The sequence below is a fragment of the Sarcophilus harrisii genome, chromosome 3 (assembly GCF_902635505.1).
Source record: "Sarcophilus harrisii chromosome 3, mSarHar1.11, whole genome shotgun sequence".
Lineage (NCBI taxonomy): Eukaryota > Metazoa > Chordata > Mammalia > Dasyuromorphia > Dasyuridae > Sarcophilus > Sarcophilus harrisii.
The window spans coordinates 166,948,472-166,970,865 of NC_045428.1; the positions used below are offsets into that span (position 1 = coordinate 166,948,472).

The 22,394-nt window shown below is 35.2% G+C and overlaps 1 protein-coding gene across 1 annotated transcript in view; it reads left to right on the forward strand.

The window, feature by feature from the left end:
- TMEM255B (transmembrane protein 255B) overlaps window positions 1-22,394 on the forward strand; it is a 118,373-nt gene that overhangs the window by 40,037 nt on the left and 55,942 nt on the right. The window contains exon 4 of the mRNA XM_031958756.1: window positions 15,706-15,795. Coding sequence (XP_031814616.1) covers window positions 15,706-15,795 — 90 coding nt within the window. The remainder of the gene's footprint in view (window positions 1-15,705; window positions 15,796-22,394) is intronic.

The window sequence follows — 22,394 nt, forward strand, 5'->3', positions numbered from 1 at the left end:
ATTTCTAAAGCCCTCTTTGAGTTCCTAAATATTAAATTATTATAATGTTACATATAATCATAATATGTTGCTATGTTATATTCTTATAATATATAATATATTATATTATAATATGTCAGATGTTAAATTATTCAGTATACAATATTCTGGACCAGAATATTTGATAGCCAATAGCAACACCAAAAGTGTAATCTGCAATGTATGGCTTTTATTAAGAGTCCTCTCAAAGGGCTGCCACAAACATTTTTGCACATGTGGGTCCCTTTCCCTTCTTTAAAATCTCTTTGGGATATAAGTCCAGTAGTACCACTGCTGGATCAAAGGTTATGTACAGTTTGATAACTTTTTGAGCATAGTTTCAAATTGCTCTCCAGAATAGTTGGATGCATTCACAATTCCACCAACAATGTATCAGTGTCCCAGTTTTCCCACATCCCCTCCAACATTCATCATTATCTTTTCCTGTCATCGTAGCCAATCTCAGGTGTATAGTGGTATCTCAGAGTTATCTTAATTTGCATTTCTCTGATCAATAATGATTTGGAACATCTTTTCATAAGGCTAGAAATAGTTTCCATTTCTTCATCTGAAAATTGTCTGTTCATATCCTTTGTCTATTTATCAATTGGAGAATGGCTTGGTTTCTTATAAATTAGAGTCAAGAATTTACTTTTTCTTGTAAAAAAGAAAATAGTTATTTCGATTCTTTCCTTCCTCAATAAACCATCACAATCTTTTTGAAATATGAAATCTTTTTAACATTTAAAACCCTTCATAAGGGAAAGGGACCTGTGTGTGCAAGAATGTTTGTGGCAGCCAAAAACTGGAAACTGAGTGGATGCCCTTCAATTGGAAAATGACTGAAGAAATTGTGGTATATGAATATTATGGAATATTATTGTTCTGTAAGAAATGACCAACAGGATGATTTCAGAAAGGCCTGGAGAGACTTACATGGAACTAATGCTGAGTGAAATGAGCAGGACCAGCAGATCATTATATACTTCAATAACAGCACTATATGATTATCAATTCTGATGGACATGCCTCTCTTCAACAATAAGATGAACCAAATCAGTTCCAATTTGTTCAATAATGAATAGAACCAGCTATACCCAGTGAAAAACTCTGAGAAATGAGTGTGACCATTACATAGTATTTCCATTTCCTCTGTTTTTGTCCACTTGCATTTTTTATTTCCTTCACAGGTGAATTATACGTTATTTCAACGTCTGATTCTTCTTGTGCAGCAAAATGACTGCATGGATATGTATACATATATTGTATTTAACATATACTTTAACATAAAAACAACCCCTTCATAATCTGGCCACTTCTTCCTTTCCAGTCTTCTTACACTTTATTTCCCTTCACTATATGATCCAGGGATACTAGACTTACTTGTACCCTCTCTTTTTAGAGATAACTTCCATCCCTGCCTGGAATGATCCCCTTTCTCACTTTTGCTTCCTGGTTTCCTTTAAGATTCTTAAGTTCCACCTTCTGCAAGAGTACTTTCCTACTTGTCAGTGCTTATGTCTTTCTACTTCTGTTTATTCTGTTTTTCTTTTGCAACATGGTTAATTTGGAAATGTGTTTTGCATGACTTCACATGTATAATCAGTATCATTTTGCTTACCTTCTCAAAGGGTGGGAGAAGAATAAGAGGGAGGGAGAGAATTTGGAACTCAAAATTAAAAAAAAAATGAGTGTTACTGGGGCATAGTACATAGTAAGCACTTAAATAGAAAAGAGGAAAACAAGATATTCCCTTTTTTAATCTATCCAAATTGGCATTCTTGTCATACAATAGTCATTCCATCCAACATGTCAGTCTGTCTTCTGTCTGTGCCATTGTACGAACAGGCTATCACTCATACCTAGAATATCTTGCCTTGTCATCTCCTCCACCTATTAGAATCAATTCCCCCAGCTTCCAGTACCTCCTTACCAAATCACATTGGTTTTATTTAATATATATTATATATTCACCCACTTATATACTTATGTACCCACTTATGTGGGTACATATTGTCTGTCTCTATGTAGAATGTTTTGTTTACAACTTCGCATTCCTACAACCTACAACAGCCCCTGTTATAGAATAATCACTTGGTAAATACTTGATTGGTTAATTGATACATTGCTTTTATTGCTCCATTTAATGTCATCTCCATTTTCACATTATCCCTAAAAGCGCTAAAAAGCCTTTAGTCCTGGTTTGGGAGGAAACATATAATGAAATGAATCATCAAAGTATTGCTGCCTCTTTCTGAGAGAAAGAGAGATTTAGATTCTGGAAATCAGTTATCTGGGATAACTCCTGGTTTTAAACAAAGAATTTTTTTTTGTATGCCCCTTTAATATAAAGGCTATATGCATATATACAAAGACACAATTTAAAGGTTTGGAATAGTAGTAATTCATTCCAAGGAAACAATTGTATATTGTAAGACTATAAAGCAAGCCAGGTTTTATTGAGGGGGAAAATTCACAAAACAAAAGGATAATCAGAGTGAATAGACACATGGCAGTGTGCTGGCATTCTGGATGGAGTCAGGTCCTCCAGAGGAGAGCACTTAGAGAGAAGAGGGCATACTCTCCCTTAAGACAATTAAATTTGGTGGGTTTTTTTTATAGGAGCTCTTATCTAGCACTTGTAGGACCAGGCATTGGGGGAAGGGAGTGTGGAGACTGGTCCTAATTGATGTTACTGGAAGGAGTATTGTTAAGAGGCAGAAGGAAAAGCTCCTGGTTAATTGGCAGCTAGTTGATATTCAAATTCCTTTTGGGCAAGAAAAAGGTTTTGGGACTTATTGCTGTCCCATACTCGGTGTGGGTGTGGGAGGGGTGGGAATGGGAGTGGAGAGGGACAGGGTGTGACTCAATAATAGCAAAGTCTCTGTGAATCAAAGGATCATGAAAATTTTATTTATTTATTTTAAAAAATAATAATAGCTTTTTATTTTTCAAAATACATGCAAAGATAAAAGTTTTGAAGGGTGAGTGTTGAAAGCTATCTTTCCAAAATTTTCTCCCTCCCTCCCCTTTTCCCTAGACAGCAAGTAATCCAAAATATGTTAAACATGTGAAATTTTTCTAAACACATTTCCATATTTATCATATGGATAAATATGCACAAGAAAAATCTGATTAAAAGGGAAAAAGAAAGAAAAAACAAGCAAGTAAATAACAATAAAAAAAGTGAAAACACTATATTGTGATCCACATTCAGTCCCCATAGTCCTCTTTCTGAATGCAGATGGCTCTTTCCATCACAACTGGAATTGCCCCAATCACCTTATTGTTGAAAATAGCTGAATGGGACCAGGTGAAGATTTCTCAGAGGCTGTAAGACACTGGCCTAAGCTTTAGAAAGTTACCTGACCCACAGGAAGTAGATGGCATTGGTGACCATTGGTCAATGGTTACTTCCTTTTCAGTCCATCCAATGGACCAAGTCTTTTGCTATATAATTCATTCCCTGTTTCCAAGCCAGGGCCACAGACACCATGCTGGGCTGCTCAGTTGCAAGGAAATAGATGCTTTCTCTTTGTATCTGAAAATGCTTCTGAGTAGTCACTTTGGATAAAGGGGTCTACCACCCTGTCTTACACAGAGCCAAGCTCATCAGAGTTGATCATCACATAATCTTGTTGTAGCTGTGTACAATGTTCTTTTGGTTCTACTCACTTCCCTCAGCATCAGTTTATGTGAAGTCTCTCTAGGCTTTTCTGAAATCAACCTGCTGATCATTTATAAGAAACAACAATAATATTTCATTATATTCATATATCATAACTTATTCAGCCATTTCCCAACTGATGGGCATCCATTCTGTTTTCCTTGACAAAAGGAAAGGGCTGCAATAAACATTTTTGCACATGTGGGTTTTCCCTTTTTTAAGTTATGGAAAATTTAGCAGTGATAGAAGATATCAAATATTCCTCAATTCTTTATGTAAAAATAAACAAACACTCCTCAGTACTTCTAATAAAAGGTATAATTATAAGTATACCAAAGAATATGGCAAAATTAATTTCCTTATGATTTGTTATCAGAAAATATTTTATTTGTATACCTATTTTATATGCCTATATATCTGGGATTGCTTGGTCATAAAAGAAGAAAAAATTTCTTAGGTGAAAAGAGGTTATAAGTAGAAAAAGTTTTAGAAGCCCTGAACTAGAGGGTTCAGGTAGGTAAGTATTTCAAATACAACTTGGGTTTCTAAGGAAAAGGGTAGTATATCACTGAGCTTTGGTGTATAGGACCACTGTAAGTGTTTTCTGAATGTAATACAACCATAACAAATCTGTTGAGCTTTTCAGAATAATGGTTTCTTCTTTTATTTATTTCACACAATCATCTTTCAATCTGCTTCTGCAAAGCCATGCTTTTAAATAAGACTACTACATCTTTCCCTTGAAATAAGCAGTTAAAAGACCCATTTACCAGCATAGTGTAATGGTCAGCTCCTCTAAGTGGCAATTAGCCTTGTTTTTTATTGCCTTTGGAAACATCATTTCAAATTTACATTATGTAGTAATCATTAAAACTGCCTTTATGGTTCTTCATTACAAGGGGATGAAGTGATGAATTTTGTTTTTGTTGTTAATATGGTTTTTGATATTCTTTGTCTAAAGAGCCATTTTTCTCTCCAGTGCCTGAAATGTGCCTGAGAGATGCTAGACCAATGTCTCTGAAAATTGAGGTGTTTTTCTGGACCAATAATTTCCACACTGTTTCAAACCTTCAGTTATAGTTGTTGTTGTTGTTCAGTCATTTTAGTGATATCTGACTCTTCATGACTCTATTTGGTTTTTTGTTTGTCTGTTTTTTGTGAAAATACTAGAATGGTTTGCTATTGTCCAGTTCATTTTGCAAATGAGAAACTGAAGCAAACAGGATTAAGTTACTTTCCAGGATCATAGAGCTAGTTGACATCTGAGGCCAGATTTGAACTCAAAAATGAGTCTTCCTGACTCGCTCTTCTCTACTATACCATCTAGCTGCCCTCAGTTCTAGATTCACCTGGCATTAATTAATGGTAGCTCACATTTCTGTAGCACCTTAAAATTTACAAAATGACTTTGTGATATAGATTGTGGTCATACTAGTCCCATTCCATGGATGAAGCTATGAAGACTGAGGAGGCGTTCAATGACTTGCCCAAAGTCATAAAAGACATGAAATGCCAGAACTGCAATTTGAACCTGTGTAAGAAACAAAATATTTTACCTAGAACTCCACTGAGTACTGATGAATGCAGGAAAGATTTATTTTACATTCTTGCAAAAATGGGTGCCTAGTTTGTAGACACACCTTCGAGACCCCAAAGGCAGCATTTTATTTTCTATCCTGAAGTAAAAGTTTCTCCTCTGATTCTCCTTTAATGGGGTGTTACAGAAGTTACATAGCATGAATCTCCACCCCTCATTACATCTTCAGTCCCAGATCCCAAAGAGCTTGCATTCTTATTACTCTTTGATGTCCTTGTGGCTTTCAGTTTTCCAGTTTTTCATTTTTCCAATTTAATTTTCACAATTGTGGAAACCAAATAAATGCCCATCTATTTCTCACAGACTAGAACTCGGGTCTTCTGGTTCTCAGAAAAGAACGTGAGAGGGATGGATATAGAGAGGGAGGGGAAAAGAAGGAGAGGAGGAAAGAATGGAAGAAAAGTCAGAAAGGAAGGAAAGTAAGAAGAGAGGCAGGAAAAGAGGGAAAGAGGGGGAAGAGAAGGAAGGAGGAATGAAAAGGGGTGAAAGAAGGAAAAAAGATAGGGAGGAAGGAAGAAATAAAAGAAAGGCAGAAGGAAAAAGGAATGGAGAAAGGGGAGAGAAAGGAAGAAAAGAAGGAAGGACAAAGATGGAGAGGGCAGGATAAAGGAAGAAGGGAAAGAATTGAGGGAGGGAGGAATGTATAAAAGGAGGAAGAGAAGGAAGTAAGGAAGAAGGGAGAGAGAAAGGAAACAAGCATTTATTATGTGCCAGGTATTGTGCTAAGCTCTTAGTTCAGTTCTCTTTCCATAGTACAAGGATTTGCTTCCTGACTAGGTAATTATGAGAAGTCTCAAAAGACTTTATAGCCTTAGATCATCTCCAAATCAAGTAGCAAAGATTTTATCATTATACCATTGACTATTGGGCTAATTTCTCAAAGCGAATTTTAACCATTAACAAGGGGGAAGACTCGAGGTAAGTTCTTTAGTAGAACTCATTATTAACAAGGGGAAAAAGGATGCCATAAGGCAAGCAGAATTCCTAGAGAACTTGCTGCCATAAGGTGGGAAGGTATAATGAACTTGCAATACCATAAGGCAGGCTAAATTCCTAAAGATGCTAGCAGGAGATTGGTGAGTTAGGGAAGAAATGAACTACCTTTAGGTTCTTTTATAGGGGAAAAAATAACCTGGGCATTGACATCATAACTTGGCCTTCTGATTGGATACAATAACTGTAGTAATTTTGTCAATACAAAGAATAAAAGACCTATTTAAAAACCAGTTAAGGAGATAATCCAGTCAGTGTTCCTCTCTGTTGAGTGTGGTAATTACTAGAGCCCACAGCAACAAAGGCTCATTTAGGGGCAAGATAATCCTGTCAATTCCTTTCTTATGGCCCATAGAGACCAGAAGGTTGAGGACTGGAGACAGTGAGGCAAGGGGCAATACTCAAAAGGTAGGGGAATCATTCTAGCAAGAATAGATAATGCATCTGGACTTCTATGACACAATGGTATATAAAATGGGGTGGGAGCTTCAAGGTTTTCCTGGGTTCTTTTCTAAACTCAATCTTCCCAGTTCTAATTGTAAGGAAGTTGGGGGGGGGGGGGGGGGGGGGGGGGAGATTTGGCTATAGTTTATTATCCAGGGTTCAACAAAAGAAGGGAGGGAAAGAAGGAAGAAGGGAGGGGGATGGAAAAAAAGAAGGAAGGAGAAAGGAAAGAAGGAAAACAATTTACGAGGGGAGGAACCTGGGGTTCCCGGTTAAAGCAGAAACAATTTATTTTTTACATTCATTCTAAGCAAGTCAGGGCCCAAAAATAACCAAGAGGAGCGTGGCTGATTTGGGTTTAAGCCATGGTCCTTTAGAAAGAGATCTAGCCTATAAATCCCAAGATATCTTGCATAGTTTCAATGACATATTCAAGGGATGTTTTTGAAGATAAAAAGATGTCTTCAAATTGGGATAGATTTATAAACCTAGTATATTGGTAAATGAACTCTCCCCACTTAGACTAAAGGGAAAAATTATAGGAAAATAACTAAAAGAGAATACAGAGGTCATTGAATGCAATCCTTATTTTACATATGAAGAAACAAGCATAGTAAGCTTATGTGGCTTCTCACAAGTCATTCATACTGTAGGAAGCAAAACCAAACTTTGCCTTCAGGTTTCTGTGAGCCCACATTCAGTATTTTTTCTTTCACATCTGGTGGTGGTACCAATTTATTACTGGAGGAAAAGGAACTATTCATTAGGGTAAAAAATAAGGTACTCTATGTGGGGAAGGAAAAACAGACTTTAAGACTTTAAGTGACTTCCTCATAGTCATATAGTGTTGAAGGACTTGAATTCAAGCCTTACTGATTTTGAACTTAGCTCTTCTATCTTTCTTTTTTACCAGATAAGAAAACTGAGTTCAAAAGAAATCATGACTTGTCTCACTATCTTAGAAGGAGAAACAAATTAGCAATAGGTAAATGTTGTAGACACACATTGAGGTTTGGTATTGGAATGCAGGAGAAACTGAGGCAAGATAGAAATTAGAGAGTTTTTAATATTTTATTTGAATTTCTGAGAGGGAGAGATTTTCTGGGAGCATATCAGAATCCATTTGTCCCCCAGAGCTGAATTGGTCTCAAAGAATTCAGCATCAAATGTGATATTCCAATGATTTTTATATGGCGCTAACAATCAGGGGAGGAAAGGCAAGGGTTGGAGTCCAAACACTGGTGAGCTCAGAAATTTCCAGGAAAGAACCATCAATTCGGTTCTGACAGGTTAGGGGTAGGAAATGGAAATGAAGGGGGTAGTCACTAGAGATAGAAAATCTGGAAGAAGAGATATGCTTACATATTTCTAAGTAACTTATTTGCAATTTATGACTCTACGCAATGCTAATGGTCAGGGCTCCCAGCCCTAATTATCTCAGTCCTAATGATCAGGAAGGGGGATTGCAACCAGAGAATTGAGGCAGAAGAATTCAAGGAACCGAGCCAGAGCAATTTAGGGAAACTGAGGCAGAACAATAAAAGGAAACTGTGGCACAACAGTATAAAGAAAAACTTCTTAACAAATAATATTAACCATGAGTGAAAAGAGCCACCTTGGAGAGGTAATTGAGTCTTCCTGCTTGGGGATCTTCAAGGAAATACTGGATAGGTACTGATCACACATATTGTAGTAGAAATTTTGTTTAGGATCTGACTTGTCTTAGTTTCATCCATAGTTAGAAGCAGGACTCCTGACTTCTACTCCCAGACTTCTCATTCGATCATAATTTTATTTTATTTTGTATTACATAGTGGAAAGTGTTAAACTTGGAATCAAAAGGACCTCAGTTCAAATTATGAGTCTGTCACTTAACATCCCTAGGTCTCAGTTTCTTCCTTGGTAAAATGAGTGCTTTGGATTAGAACACCTCTAAAATCTTTCAACTGTAGATTTATACTCACTTTTTAAAAAAACATTTCTTTTTTTAAAAAATTATTTTATTTACAAAATAGAATAAGAAAAAGACAAACAGAAAAGGAATACAAAACAAAAGAGAACATTATTATGTGCCCAGCAGAACATCAGGGAGGTTTCAAAATATATAACAACAAATTACCAGATCAAGAAAGTATATATTATTAGTAGAAGAAATTATATTCATGAATGTCTATTTTTCTTTATTTCCTTGTGAATTGTTCTTTTGTTCTCTGCTGTGTAGCGCCTTATTTATTCTTTTCTCCCCTTTCATCCCTCTACACCCCCAAGCAAGCTACAGTTAAGAAAAGATATATTTATATATGCATATATAGAGGTATACATACATACACAGATACACCCCCCCCATATATATATATATATATCTTTCCTATCCCTGCTGAATCTTTGCTTTAGTTCTGCTTCTTAACTTGCCTTTATCTCCCCTCATCCAAGGATCCTTCCATTTACCCTTTACTTCCCTAACCGCCCATCCCCTCACCCCCTTATTTCTTTATAGATTTTGGAGGACACTATTCTAGTAACTAGTCTGTTGTACATATGTAGTTTGCCTATTAAACCCATTCCCAATGTGAGTAGATTTTCAGAACTAATACCTCTGTATCTATTCTTCTTCTGCACCTCATTTATATAACATAATTACTATTTTTACTTTGTTTGCCAGTCTTTCATTTGAGCTACACTATTGTTGATGTCAATCTTAAATATATAGTATACATTTCCCATGTTAAAAAAAAAGCATAAATAATTGTCCATGTTGAGTTCTTTGAAATTGATCTTTGATATTGGCTCTTATATGTTAAATTTTTCTATTAATTTCAGGTTTGGTTAATAGAAAGACCTAAAAATCTGCAAGTTCATTGAATGTCCATTTTTTTTCTCATCCAATATTATAAATAATTTTGCTGGTTTTGGCTGCAGGCTTAGTTCTTTTGATTGTTGTTAGATATGATTTTAGGACCTATGTCTTTTATTACAGCTGCTGATAAATCCTGTACAATTCTAATTGTAGCTCTTTTTTGGTCAGAACTTTCAGGCAGTCCAATTATTCTTATATTTTCTCTTCTTGACCTGTTCTCTAGAACTATCATTTTTCTTGTAAGATGTTTCACATTCTCTTCTATTTTCTCATTCTTTATAATCTGTTTTGTTATTCCTTGGTCTCTTGTAGCTTCACTGGATCTTTCCGAAAGTAGAAAGAAGAAAGGTCATCAGCTGAGAGTTCAGGTGATGGGGCAGGCATAGGAGTTTGAAGAAAGTATGATTGAAATGATATCTACAGGGAGAGTGCTAGGGAATGAATAGATAAGTTGTGAAGTCGGGCATTAACCAAGGCTGTTATATCTGTCATGATACAGTCAAATATACAGTATAGTTAAATGGATTTATAGCTGATTGAACAAACTTGTCCAAAGAGAGTTAGTTAATAATAGATTGATGATGTCAAGCTACAGATTTGTAGATTGATATGAATGACAATGTAATCTGTCCTTGGCCCTTCCTTTTTGACAGCATTTGTCAGTGACTTGGAGGAAGAAATGGAATGCATATGACTAAAATCCTCAAACAACTGGAAGGGATAACAAATACCATAGATGACATAATAGAAATTAAAATAATGACTGGAATCCTGGGCTCTAAGCAACAAGATGAAGTTCTGGCAGGGAGAAGTATAGATTATTGCACTTGGATTAAGAAAAAAATTCTTTTGCACAAGTACAGAATAATAATCTCCATTCAAAAACAAAGAACAAGATTAGGGGAACAATTCCTGTGGCCATGAACCATGTGCTTTAGCATTCAACCAAGGTGCTGTGGCAGCTAAAAAGAATACCTTGGATAGGACCTGGGATTTCATTAGTATAGGAAACTCCTGGTAAGGAAATTTTGTACCTGCTCTGTAACTAAATCTTAAGAGTATTATCTGGAATATTGAGAGGTTAAGTCTAAGGTCATAAGCAGGGTTTTTTTAAAAATAATTTTCCAGTAATTTTCAGCTCTTTTTGTCCAATGCCCATATGTGGTTTTCTTGGTAAGCATATTGGAACAGTTCATCATTTCCTTTTGTAACTAATTTTACACCTGAGGCAAATAGGATTAAGTGACTTGTCCAGGGTCACACAGGTAATAAATGAGTGAGGCCATATTTAAACTCATAAAAATGAGTCTTCCTGACTCCGGGCCCTGCACTTTATCTATTGTACACATCCAGAGAGAGAACTATGCAGCTGGTATAGTTGGAGGAATAACTTAAAGCAATGTCTTCTTGACTACATGAATGGCTCTTTACTATGACATACTGTCTTTCAATGCTATCTTAGTCTACAATAACTGGTATATAATGTCTAAAACAAAAGATATAACATGGTACTCTATGGTGGTCAGATAGCCACAAAGTAAGAGGTTTGCTTCTGGTTATCATATTTTAAGGGTGATAGTAACAAACTGGAGGCCTTCCAGGAGGATGATTAGGATGATGAAAGTCTGGAATCTTTTGATATGTAGAACAATTAAAAAAAAAACTAGAATTGCAAAATCTGGAGAAAACTATAACATAGTATATTAATGTATTGAACACATATGTGGAAAAAGGAACATACTTTACTTTGTCCAAGAGTTCAGAACTAGAATCAATGTCTAGGTTAGTCTTGCATAGTGGCAAATTTGGACTCAATTTAAGAAAACGTTTTTCTAACTATTAGAGGCATTTAAAAACCAAATTATCTGTCTTTGAATTAATGGGTTTCCTTTTATTAGAGGTCTTTAAGGCAAGGAATTTTGTGGAAGGCATTTCCAGGCAAGTAGGAGTTGTACTGAATCTCATTCATCATCTATTCTTTTGGAAGACATGATAGTTCTCTTCAAGTTGTAGGTCTGCATATTTAACTCTGCTTCCTGGCAAAATTATAGAATGTATAAAGAATATGAAAAGCTTTTCAGATTGAAAAAATTAAGCCATTTGTAGTCATATGAAAAAATGTTTTAAATAACTATTGATTAAAGAAATGAAAATTAGGACAACTTTGAGGTATCATTTCACATCTCTTAGATTGGCTAAGATGACAAGAAAAGATAATGATAAATGTTGAAGGCGATATGGGAAAATTGGAACACTAATGCGTTGTTGTGAATTGATCCATTGAACCATTCTGCAGAGCAATTTGTAACTATGCTCAAAAGACTATCAAACTGTACACACCCTTTGGTTTAGCAGTTTCTCTATTGGGTTTGTATCCCAAAGAGATCATAAAGGAGGGAAACCGATCCATATGTGCAAAAATGTTTGTAGCAGCCCTTTTTTGTAGTGGCAAGGAACTGGAAATTGAATGGATGCCCATGAGTTGAGGAATGACAGAATTGGTCATGGTATGTGAAAATAATGGAATATTATTGTTCTATAAGAAATGATGAGCAGACTGATTTCAGAAAAGCCTGGAAAGACATATGAATTGATGCTAAGTGGAGTGAGTAGAACCAAGAGAACACTGTATACAGCAACAAGAAGATTATGTAATGATCAACTGTGATGGACTTGGCTCTTTGCAACAATCAGGTGATTAGAATAGACGTGATGGAAAGAGCCGTACACATCCAGAAAGAGAACTGTGGAGACTGAATGTGGATCCAACCATATTATTTTCACTTTGTTTGTTTTCTTTCTCACAGTTCCCTTCCCCCCACCTTTTGATAAGATTTTTCTTTTTTTTTTTTTTTGCATAACATGAATATATTGCATAACATGGAATATATTTAAAAGGACTGCATATATTTAACATATATCAGAATGCTTTGCTGTTTTGGGGATAGGGGAGGCAAGGGGGGGGAGAAAAATTTGGAACACAAAGTCCTACAAAAATGAATGTTGAATATACTTTAACATATTTAACATGTATGGGACTACCTGTCATCAGGGGAAGGGGTGGAGGGAAGAAGGAGAAAAGTTAAAACAGAAGTGTTGCAAGGGTCAATGTTGAAAATTTACCTATGCATATGTTTTATATATAAAAAGCTATAATAAAAATGTAAAAAATGAATGCTAAAAACTATATTTAAAATAAAATATTATTTTAAAAGTTTATTGTATATTCTTTAATTCATTACCTCTCTGATAGGAGTTAAGTAGCATTAGTAGTATTAGAAAGCTAATGGAGAGAATGGAATAAGAGGTTATTACAATAGTAATCTTGTCATTTTTTGATGAGAAACAAAGATGTGGTAAGGGTCTGAACCAAATGGACCATGAGAGTAGAAAGAAGGGAATAAAATACTATAAAGATTATGGAATTGGAATTAACAGGATTTCTTACATAGTTAGATTTAGGAAGATATACAGATGGACTAAGTAAAGAAGGCACCAGTGTTTAAATGTGAGAACTGGATGAATAATCATCTCATCAACATACTGAAGTCAGAAGGAAAGACAGTAATAGAATACATCCATATTTGTTAGATTTTTTTCTTATTATTAGTTGTTTGAAATTATCTTTCAAATGGTTGTTAATAGTTAACAATTCTTTTAAAAAAATTTTGAAGCCTTTTGTTTTTAGGTTACTTTCATTTCTCTCTATATATAACCTTTGTCTTCATTTATCCAAAACATCATTCTTTGTAAAAAATGAGAAAGGAAGGGAAATAGGAAAAAAAGATAGCAGAGAGAGAAGGAGAGGAGGGAGATAAAATGAACCAACATATTATCATAGTCTAAGACTATATATGCCTATTCCCCCACCTCTGCAAAGAAGGCAGGGAAGTACAAATTCTCCTTTTCAGGGCTAATTTGATCATTATAATTGTATAATTATGTTATATATTATATATATATAATATATATATATACAACTTATCTATTCATTCCCTAGCATATATATTATATATATATATATATATATATATATATATATATTATAATTGTATAAATATGTTCAGTTTTGGGGATGGGTGACTGGGTGAGCTGGGTAGTACATTGTTCTTTCCATTTGCATTGCTGTAAACATTATGTATATTAGTTTTTTTCTTTATATCAGTTCACATTGTCTCTCCATGCTTCTCTACAGTCTTCATATACATTCTTACTTATAGCACAATAACTTTCCAATAGAATATAATTCATGTACAATGTTACAGCACAATTTGTTTAGTCCTTCCCCATTTAAATGGACTTGTATCAACTTCATTTTCAGTTCTTTTCTACTACAAAAAGAAATACTATAAGTGTTTTGACATATAAAAGGTCTTTCAAAGTTTGTCATCTTGGGGAATGTACATAGCAATGGTATCTCTACTATCAAAGGGTATGGACATTTTAGTAGAATAGTTTGCAGTTTTTTAAAAGATCTGTATGTTCATATCTGACTACTTATCTATTATAAAATGGCAACCTATTACTAAGAAAACCCCAAATGGGATTGTGAAGAGTCATGCATGACTGAAAACAATGTAGTCAAGGGATGAAAAATCTTAGTAAAATAAGCACAATGGAATAAATCAAAGGACCCCAATTCAAAACTTATGCAGTATTAATATCCAATCTCTAGGATATTGGATCTTTGTCACAGAGATTCAATGCAATTTTCCCAATCTTTCCCAATTTTTTAATTCTAACTATATTGATTTTGTTCATGTAAAATTTTTGCTTTTTATTTATCCAACCAAATCTATCTTTTATCTTTTGTGATCTCCTTTATCTCTTGTTTGGATAAGGATTCTTTCCTTATCTATAGTTGTGAAAAATACTTTTATCCATTCTCTCCAGTTTTTTTAATGGTGTGACTTTTTATATTTAATTCATAAATGGACTTATTATGGTGTATGGTGAGAGGTACCACTTGAAACCTATCTTTTGCCAAATTGCTTTTTAATTTTCGTAGCAGTTTTCATCAAAATAGGGATCAAATGGGGATTCCTTTCCCCAAATCGGTTATGTTTTCATAACCTTTCCATTTTTTCCAGATGGCAAGAGCCCTGGAAATGTTAGCTGACTTTTGAAATGTCATATAAGTCATAAGTAGCAGATCTAGGATTTGAATTGGGGTCCACTGATTTATTCCATTCCAGTGCTTATTCTACTAAGATTTTTCATCCCTCGACTATGTTATTGTTCAGTTCTTTTCAGTCATGTGTGACTCCACAATCCCATTTGGGGTTTTCTTGGTAGTAGTTTGCCATTTCCTTCTCCAGTTCATTTTACATGAGGAAACTAAGCCAAATAGGATGAAATGACTTGTCCATGGTCATATAGCTAGTACATATTTGAGGCCAGATTTGAACTCGAGAAGACTTGTCTTCCTGACTTCAGTCCAAGCACTGTGCCACCTAGCTATATGAGTACCACAAGCAAAATTCCAATCTATAAAAATATTTCCAGAAATGCCCTAAATTCCACATTTCCACGTATATATTAACTTCAGAGTGAGAGTCCCCTTCATTAAGCCTTGTTCAGTGAATCACGCTTAGAATCATAGAATTGGTATTGGAGGTAAATCTCTGAATCATCTAAGAAGAAAGTACTTTATGCCAATGAAGACAGACTCAGAACACAGTGAAGTATGCATAAAGATCCCTTCAATCTGCTTATTTCCTTACTTTTTAAATGTGATATTATGATATACATTTATACATTTATTTTGCTAAATATTTCCCAATTACAATTTAATCTCATTCAGGCAGTACTGGGGAGTATTGTGGACTGTGTATGTTCAGCCTCTGCTTTATAGCATGTGAAATTTTGTCATGTTTGTCTATCAGAAACCCAGTTAAATAAAGGTTGTAATTGTGTGTGTGTGTGTGTGTGTGTGTGTGTGTGTGTATTGTGCACACACCTATGTATGCATGTACACATGTGTATGTATTTATGTTGGGGAGAAAAATAAAATCAAAATTGTTGCTACTTTGATAAATTTATGTTGTCTTATATTTTTTAAAGGTTTTATTGTTGTTCTTGATCCAAAAGAACACATGTCCACCTCATCTCTGTTTCTTCCTCTTGCAGTTGGTAGCTGCCATAGTATTTATCAGCTTCGGCGTGGTGGCAGCCTTCTGTTGTGCAATTGTCGATGGAGTTTTTGCAGCCCGGCATATAGTGAGTACCATCTTAATGATACATTTTGCCATCCTCATTCTATTCCTAAATGATTTTACAGGTGAAAACAATGACTTTGACAGTGACACAGCTTAGAATCTTTCAGTATTTGACTCTTAACACCCTTCTTTCATGCCCAGGTGTTGCAGCCAGGTGGTAAAATGGATAGAGTACTGGATTTGGAGTCAAGAGGACCTGAGTTCAAATGTGACTCAGGCATTTGACACTTACTAGCCATGTGATCTTGGGCAAGTTACTTATCTCTGACTGACTTATCATCATCATCATCATCATCATAGGGTTATTATGAGGATCAAAGTAAATATTTGTAAATTGCTTAGTACCATATTGGACACACAGTAGACACTTAAATGTTTGTTTCCTTCTCCCTCCCCCTTCTCCATCTTGCTAAAGAAATCATTTATTTGGCAATAATAGCTGGAGACTCACTGAATGAAGGCCAGGAGGAAACCCTTCTCTGCCAAGATCTTGTAATTAGTGCCAGCAATAGCCTAGAGTTCTAAGGAAAAAATGAGAGAAAGATAGGGAAAGATTTCCCCTGGCTAATGACTTCTTAGGTCAGAGTGCTGAGAATATTATTTCAGCATCTCTCATGCTTATGGAATGAGGAGACATCATGTAATGGAAAGATCACTGGGCATGGAGTCAGATCTGGATTTGAATCAGGATTCTTCTGCTTATTGCTACTTTTAGGCAGGTCACTTTTCATTTTAACCTCTCTGAGCCTCTTCTCCTCATGAAAAATGAGGGGACTGATTTTTGAGATCCTTTTTACTTCTAAATCTTGTGCTGTAGAGCCTATGGAAACCTATCTTGAGACTTTAATCTTGACTTAGAATCACAAAGTCAAGCAAAAAATTAATAGCCATCTGGTATATTTAGTGTAGTGAGCATATCATTTGGATAACAATTATTGATTTTCCAAAAGTTTGAAATCTCTAGTTTGGCTTTGTAGATGACCCATACTCTCTGGGTAGCCATCATTCTTTCTAGTTTCCAAGGTGCTAGTCATAGCAGGAACAGGACAGAATTAAGAGACCATCAGTTAAAAATAAGGATCTGTAACTTTCCGATTTCTTTCTTCCTCTCTCTCTCTCTCTCTCTCTCTCTCTCTCTCTCTCTCTCTCTCTCTCTCTCTCTCCCTCTCTCCCTCTCTCTCTCTCTCTCTCTCTCTCTCTCTTTCTTTCTTTCTTTTTTTCTTTCTTTCTCAATTGGAGTTAAATGGCTTGCCCAGGGTCACACAGCCAGGAAATATTAAATGTCTGAGGCCAGATTTGTTTTCCAATTTCTTAAATAGCCTTTCATAATCTGTTCCAGTCTCCATGTTTTCTAAATAAGGAAACTGAGACCAGGGAAGTAACTAATATCACAAAAGTCATTAATAGACTTGAATCTTTCAAAATACAAAGAATAATAAGATTAGATATACCCTTAAGAACTTTGTACAGGAAACTATTTTTCTCTAGTTTTAAAAATAGAATTGTGTCCTTCTAGGATAGAGAGGCACTGGTTCTTTGTTATTAGTACTTTGTCATTAGTTCAGGTAATGAAACTACCTCTCTCAATGCAGGTGGAGACCTTTTCTGTAACTTCCAGCCTTAAAGAATTGCCTAGGGGGCACTGAAAGGTTAAACAACTTACTTGCTCATGGTCTTATAGCCAGCATGAGTCAAAGGTTGGCTCTACAAGCCAAGTTTTTCTGATCTCAGTGGCTGTCTTTTTCCTCTCTTTCATGTTTCTTTTCTTTTCCTGAACATATCAAAAGTTTATTTTGTGGCCAGATATGTAACGTGTCAAAGTTTTCTGTTTTCATTTTTCTTTAATGATAGGGAAACTAGAAGCTGGAGCTTCTACAGATTCGATGAAGACTTGGAACTTTAGAAGCAGTGTCTCCTTTCAGTCAGAATGCATGGGCAAAGGGTGGGATGCAGGCATTAGACTAAAGTCTTTCTCTTTGACTTTGTGATTGTTTGGAGGTGATCTTGGGTTCTCAAACACAATGCCAGTATGAGCTCTAGTTGCTCTTCTGAAGCTGGAAAAGCTTTATGTGCAAGCTTGGATATGGAAGGTCATCTGTGAAACGGCTTAGCTAAGTGTAAAGAGTCTCATTGTCAAAAGGTTGAATTTTAGGTGATGATTATTTTGTCAATGGTGACTCATGAAACTATCAACTATCTATTGCTTGGTTGCACTGGTTGAAGCAACATCTGTATCAATAAAGCCACATTTTTTGGAGTATTGAGGTATGTTCTTCATGTAAGAATTGTATTTGCTGATCCCTAGTATCTGTGACCCCTGAGCTTTTATAGTCTCACTATTGAGGGATTTTCCCCCACTGGGGAGGAGTGAGCATAGATTGGATTTTGGATTTGGAATCGGGAAGATCTGGATTCAAATCCTACCTCAGACACATACTATGTGGCCTTAGATAAGTCACTTAAACTGTAAAGGCCTCAGTTCCCTGTTGCTTCTAAGGGTCTTTCCAGCTTTGTGCTGTCTTTTAAAAAATCTGTGATGTATTTTCTTGCACAACATGACAAATATGGAAATATGTTTAAAAGGATCACACATGTTTAACCTACATTCGATTGTTTGCTGTCTTGGGGAGCAGGGAGGGAAGGGAGACAGAAAAAAAAATTAAAACACAAAGTCTTACAAAATAAATGTCGACTATATTTCATTGCTTGCTATCTTGGGGAGGGGGGAAAGTAAGAGAGAGAGAGAGAGAGAGAGAGACAAATTTTGAACATAAAGTTTTGCAAAGGTGAATGTTAAAAACTATCTTTGCATGTGTTTGGAAAAATAAAGCACTATTTAAAAAAACAAAGAAAAATGAATGGTGAAAACTATCTTTACATATATTTGGAAAAATATTATTGAGAAAAAAAATCTGTAATATAGTTGCATAAAAATTGAGGATTATATCTTTCATGTCTCACTAATAATGAGTCTTCTGCCCTTTACAACTATAGTCTACTGTCTGCTGACAAATGAGAATGTTTAGAATGTTTATATTTAGAATAAATTTTTCTTTAAGTACAAAATGTGTATGCTGATGTCAGCAAACATCTTCAAGCACTTTTTAATTTTACCTTTTCACTGTTGAAGTATCTAGGATCAGAATTAGTATTACTTAATATTATGACAAACTTCTACATAAAGGTCCAGGTCATTAGAGAGTTTTCAGAGAGAGTAGCTCATTGCTGCCTTTTATCTCTCTCAATTGGAAAAAAGTTTACAAAAAATTATTTTTTTCCCCTAGGAGCTTCAGGAAAGACTTGATTGATCTTTGGATTCATCAGAATCTGAACCATTGCAAACAATAGCTGCTAGCTTAATCTTTGAATCAACATTTATGACCAAATAATATTAGCACAAGTTTCCAATTTGACTCCATGCCAAGGAATAGATTGCTATACTGTTTGTCCGTAAACGGTTTATGCATACTAAATGTAAGCTTTTTGAGGGTAAGCATTGTGTTCTTCATTTTCAAATAAAATCATTCTCTAGGGCCTCTTGGTAGTTTGGAGTTGATCTTGGGTTCTTAAAGACAGCATATAGAGTGTTAATTCTGGCTGTTTTTTGGGATCTTTGTATCCCCAGCACTTGGCATGATTTCTGGACATAGTATGTACTTAACACAACTATTTGTTGACTTGAATTATATTGAAAATGTTTGCTAAGAGATTATGTGATGATCAGTTCTTATGAATGTGGCTCTTTTCAACAATGAAATGTTTCAAGCCAGTTCCAATGGTCTTGTGACAAAGAGAACCACCTGCATCCAGAGAAAGGCCTGTGATAATTGAGTACAGCATAGTATTTTCATTCTTTTTCTTACTGTTTGCTTGCATTTTGTTTTCTTTCTCATTTTTTCTTTTTAATCTGATTTTCCTTGTGCAGCATGGTAATTGTGGAAGTATGTATAGAAGAATTACACATGTTTAACACATATTAGATTATTTCTCTTCCCCCCACCCCCCAGAGGGAAAAAATTTGGGACACAAGGTTTTGCAAGGGTGAATGTTGAAAATTATGCATATATTTTGAGAAATAAAAAACTTTAATAAAAAAGAAAATGCTTTCTAAGGGCATTGAGATGGTTTTTTAGTTAAATTTTTCCTTTGTTATCTACAGAGCAGTCTTAAATAAGTTTTTAAAAGTTGAAATTTCTTTTTGCTAATTCTTAAATCATACAAGGCAGTAAGGTACAATGAAGAAGTACTAGAGGAGTACATAAAGCAGCTAGGTGGAGAAGTGCTGGACCCAGAGTCAAGAAGATCTGAGCTCAAATATTACCTCAGATACTTAAGCTGTAGAGCTCTAAGCCAGTTACATAATTGCTGTCTGTCTTAGTTTTTTTATGGGTAAAATGGAGGAAATAATGGCACTTATTTCTCAGGATTGTAATGAAAATCAAATGAGAAAATAATTAAGTGCTTTGCAAAGCCTAAGTGCTATGTGTTGTTATTATTATTATTATTAGACTAGAACATTAATCAACATTAGTTGAGTTTTAACTCTAATTCTAACTTTGACCTTAGGGAAATCTTTTTATCTCTGGGTCATTGTCTATTTACCTGAATGAGATAATATTTGCAAAGCACTTAGCCCAGTGCTTGGCACAGAGCAGGTGCTTAATACATGCTTTCTCCTTTATAGCTTTAGTGATCAAAGAAGCTACAGGGTGTTGTGGAAAGGACCTGGGTTCCAATTGTACCTTCTGCCACTGACTATCTGAGTCCCTTGGGCAAGTGATTTCTCTTCCTTACTGGAAAAATGAAGATACTAGACTAGATGTCCACTTAGATCCTTTCAAGATCTAAATTTATGGTCCTATAAGTTGGTCTCATCTCAGTCCTGCTACTAATTATCTATGTGTCATAGATTAATTTATTAATCATTCTTTGCCTCATTTCCTTCATCTGTCAAATTGCAATTACAATAACTTCTCTTGTTGACCTCATAGGATTATTCTGAGGATCAAATCAGCCAAATGCATGAAAAGTGTTTTGAAAAGTAAAAAGCTGCACAAATGTGAGGGATATACTTTTCTATGGCTAGTGAGCTGGATTTTTCATCCTGATCATGGATCATCTTCATGGAAGAACTATCTAAATGAGAGATGCAAGTAATAGTTTTTATTGATCACTCATTTGTAAGTTAAATATTGGCAAACTGGATTGTAGAGGGCTGAAACTCTGAAGCAGACAAGAGAGCCCTTAAAGCTACCTATTCAATGTGAGACAATGGATCTATTAGCACATATTTAGATGATGGCTCTCCTCACCATTGGTGTTTGCTGAATGTTTAGTAGTAAGATAATGGTAAGCAAAGATTGGAGGGTGGAGAGAGAGAAGTGAGAGGCACTTGGCAGCAGGATGAGGAGAGAGAGGTTGGAGACTCCTGACTCCAGAATCCAAGATAAATCTTTGGCCAGCCTTGTGGTAGCTTGCCTGCCTCCTTCACTTCTCCCCCTAAAGACCAAGGACTTTGATTTATCCTCACTCTGTCTGACCCTGAGGCCTTCTAGGGAGCTAGCACTGGATCAGTTGTATTTTTAGTTTCTCAAATCAAGTTCTTTTCTTGCTTCTTAAATGCATTTGCCAAAAATATAAATCTAATGAACAATTTTGTATTCTGTAACCCTCTGTGTTTTGTAGCAGAACCATTGTGGAAATATTCCAGCCACCAGTCTGCTTTTTCATTAGGTAGGCTGGATGCCACGGTCCATCTGCACATTAGAGACCTTGATTCACTGATGTACAAATCACCCTACTAGGCTCTGGGGATGCAAGAATGAAGCAATTCTTGTCCTCAAAGAGCTTATTTACATCCTACTAGTTACTATTAACAAGTTGTTGAATAGATTGTAGATAGTTTAACCAGAAATTAAGATCAAAATGTTTTTGGAGCAGTTCTGTGTCTGTGTATATCACAACATATGGATGCCATGTATATGTCTACACAGTTAAAAGAATATATAGATCAATATGTTATAGCAACTTGATATATCTGTATATTAAGAATCCATGGTTGATATTTTTGGTAAGGAAATACTATATACTAATACATATTGCAATCTATATATAGCTCAGCCAAATATCTTATTGCTTAAAAAAATCAATTGGATTAAGCTACTTGCCCACAGTCACACACACAATCAGAGTTAAGATATGAACTTATATCTGTCAGACTTCAAGTCCAGCCATGGAAATGCCATACTGTCCTTGAAAAATGAAAATTTTAGGCATCTGATTGATCAAATGAATGGATAATTACTTGATCTTTTCCTTTACTTAATGATATATTTCAAACAATTTGCCCTAATTTTGTAAATTTGCGTAAGGAGAGAATGCCATGACCTAAAAAATGATTGGCAATGTTACCCTATGAAAATTTAATATCCACTGCTCTCCCCTGCCTTGTATTTTCTACAAGGAAGTACATTAGCGAGCTATTGAGCAGATTTCCATACTTCTCAAATTTTCTGTAGCATTATTGAAAATCTTTACTATTTATGGGTGTTAAGGTTTTATTGTTAAAGTAGAAAAGATGAAAATATGTTCTCATTGAAG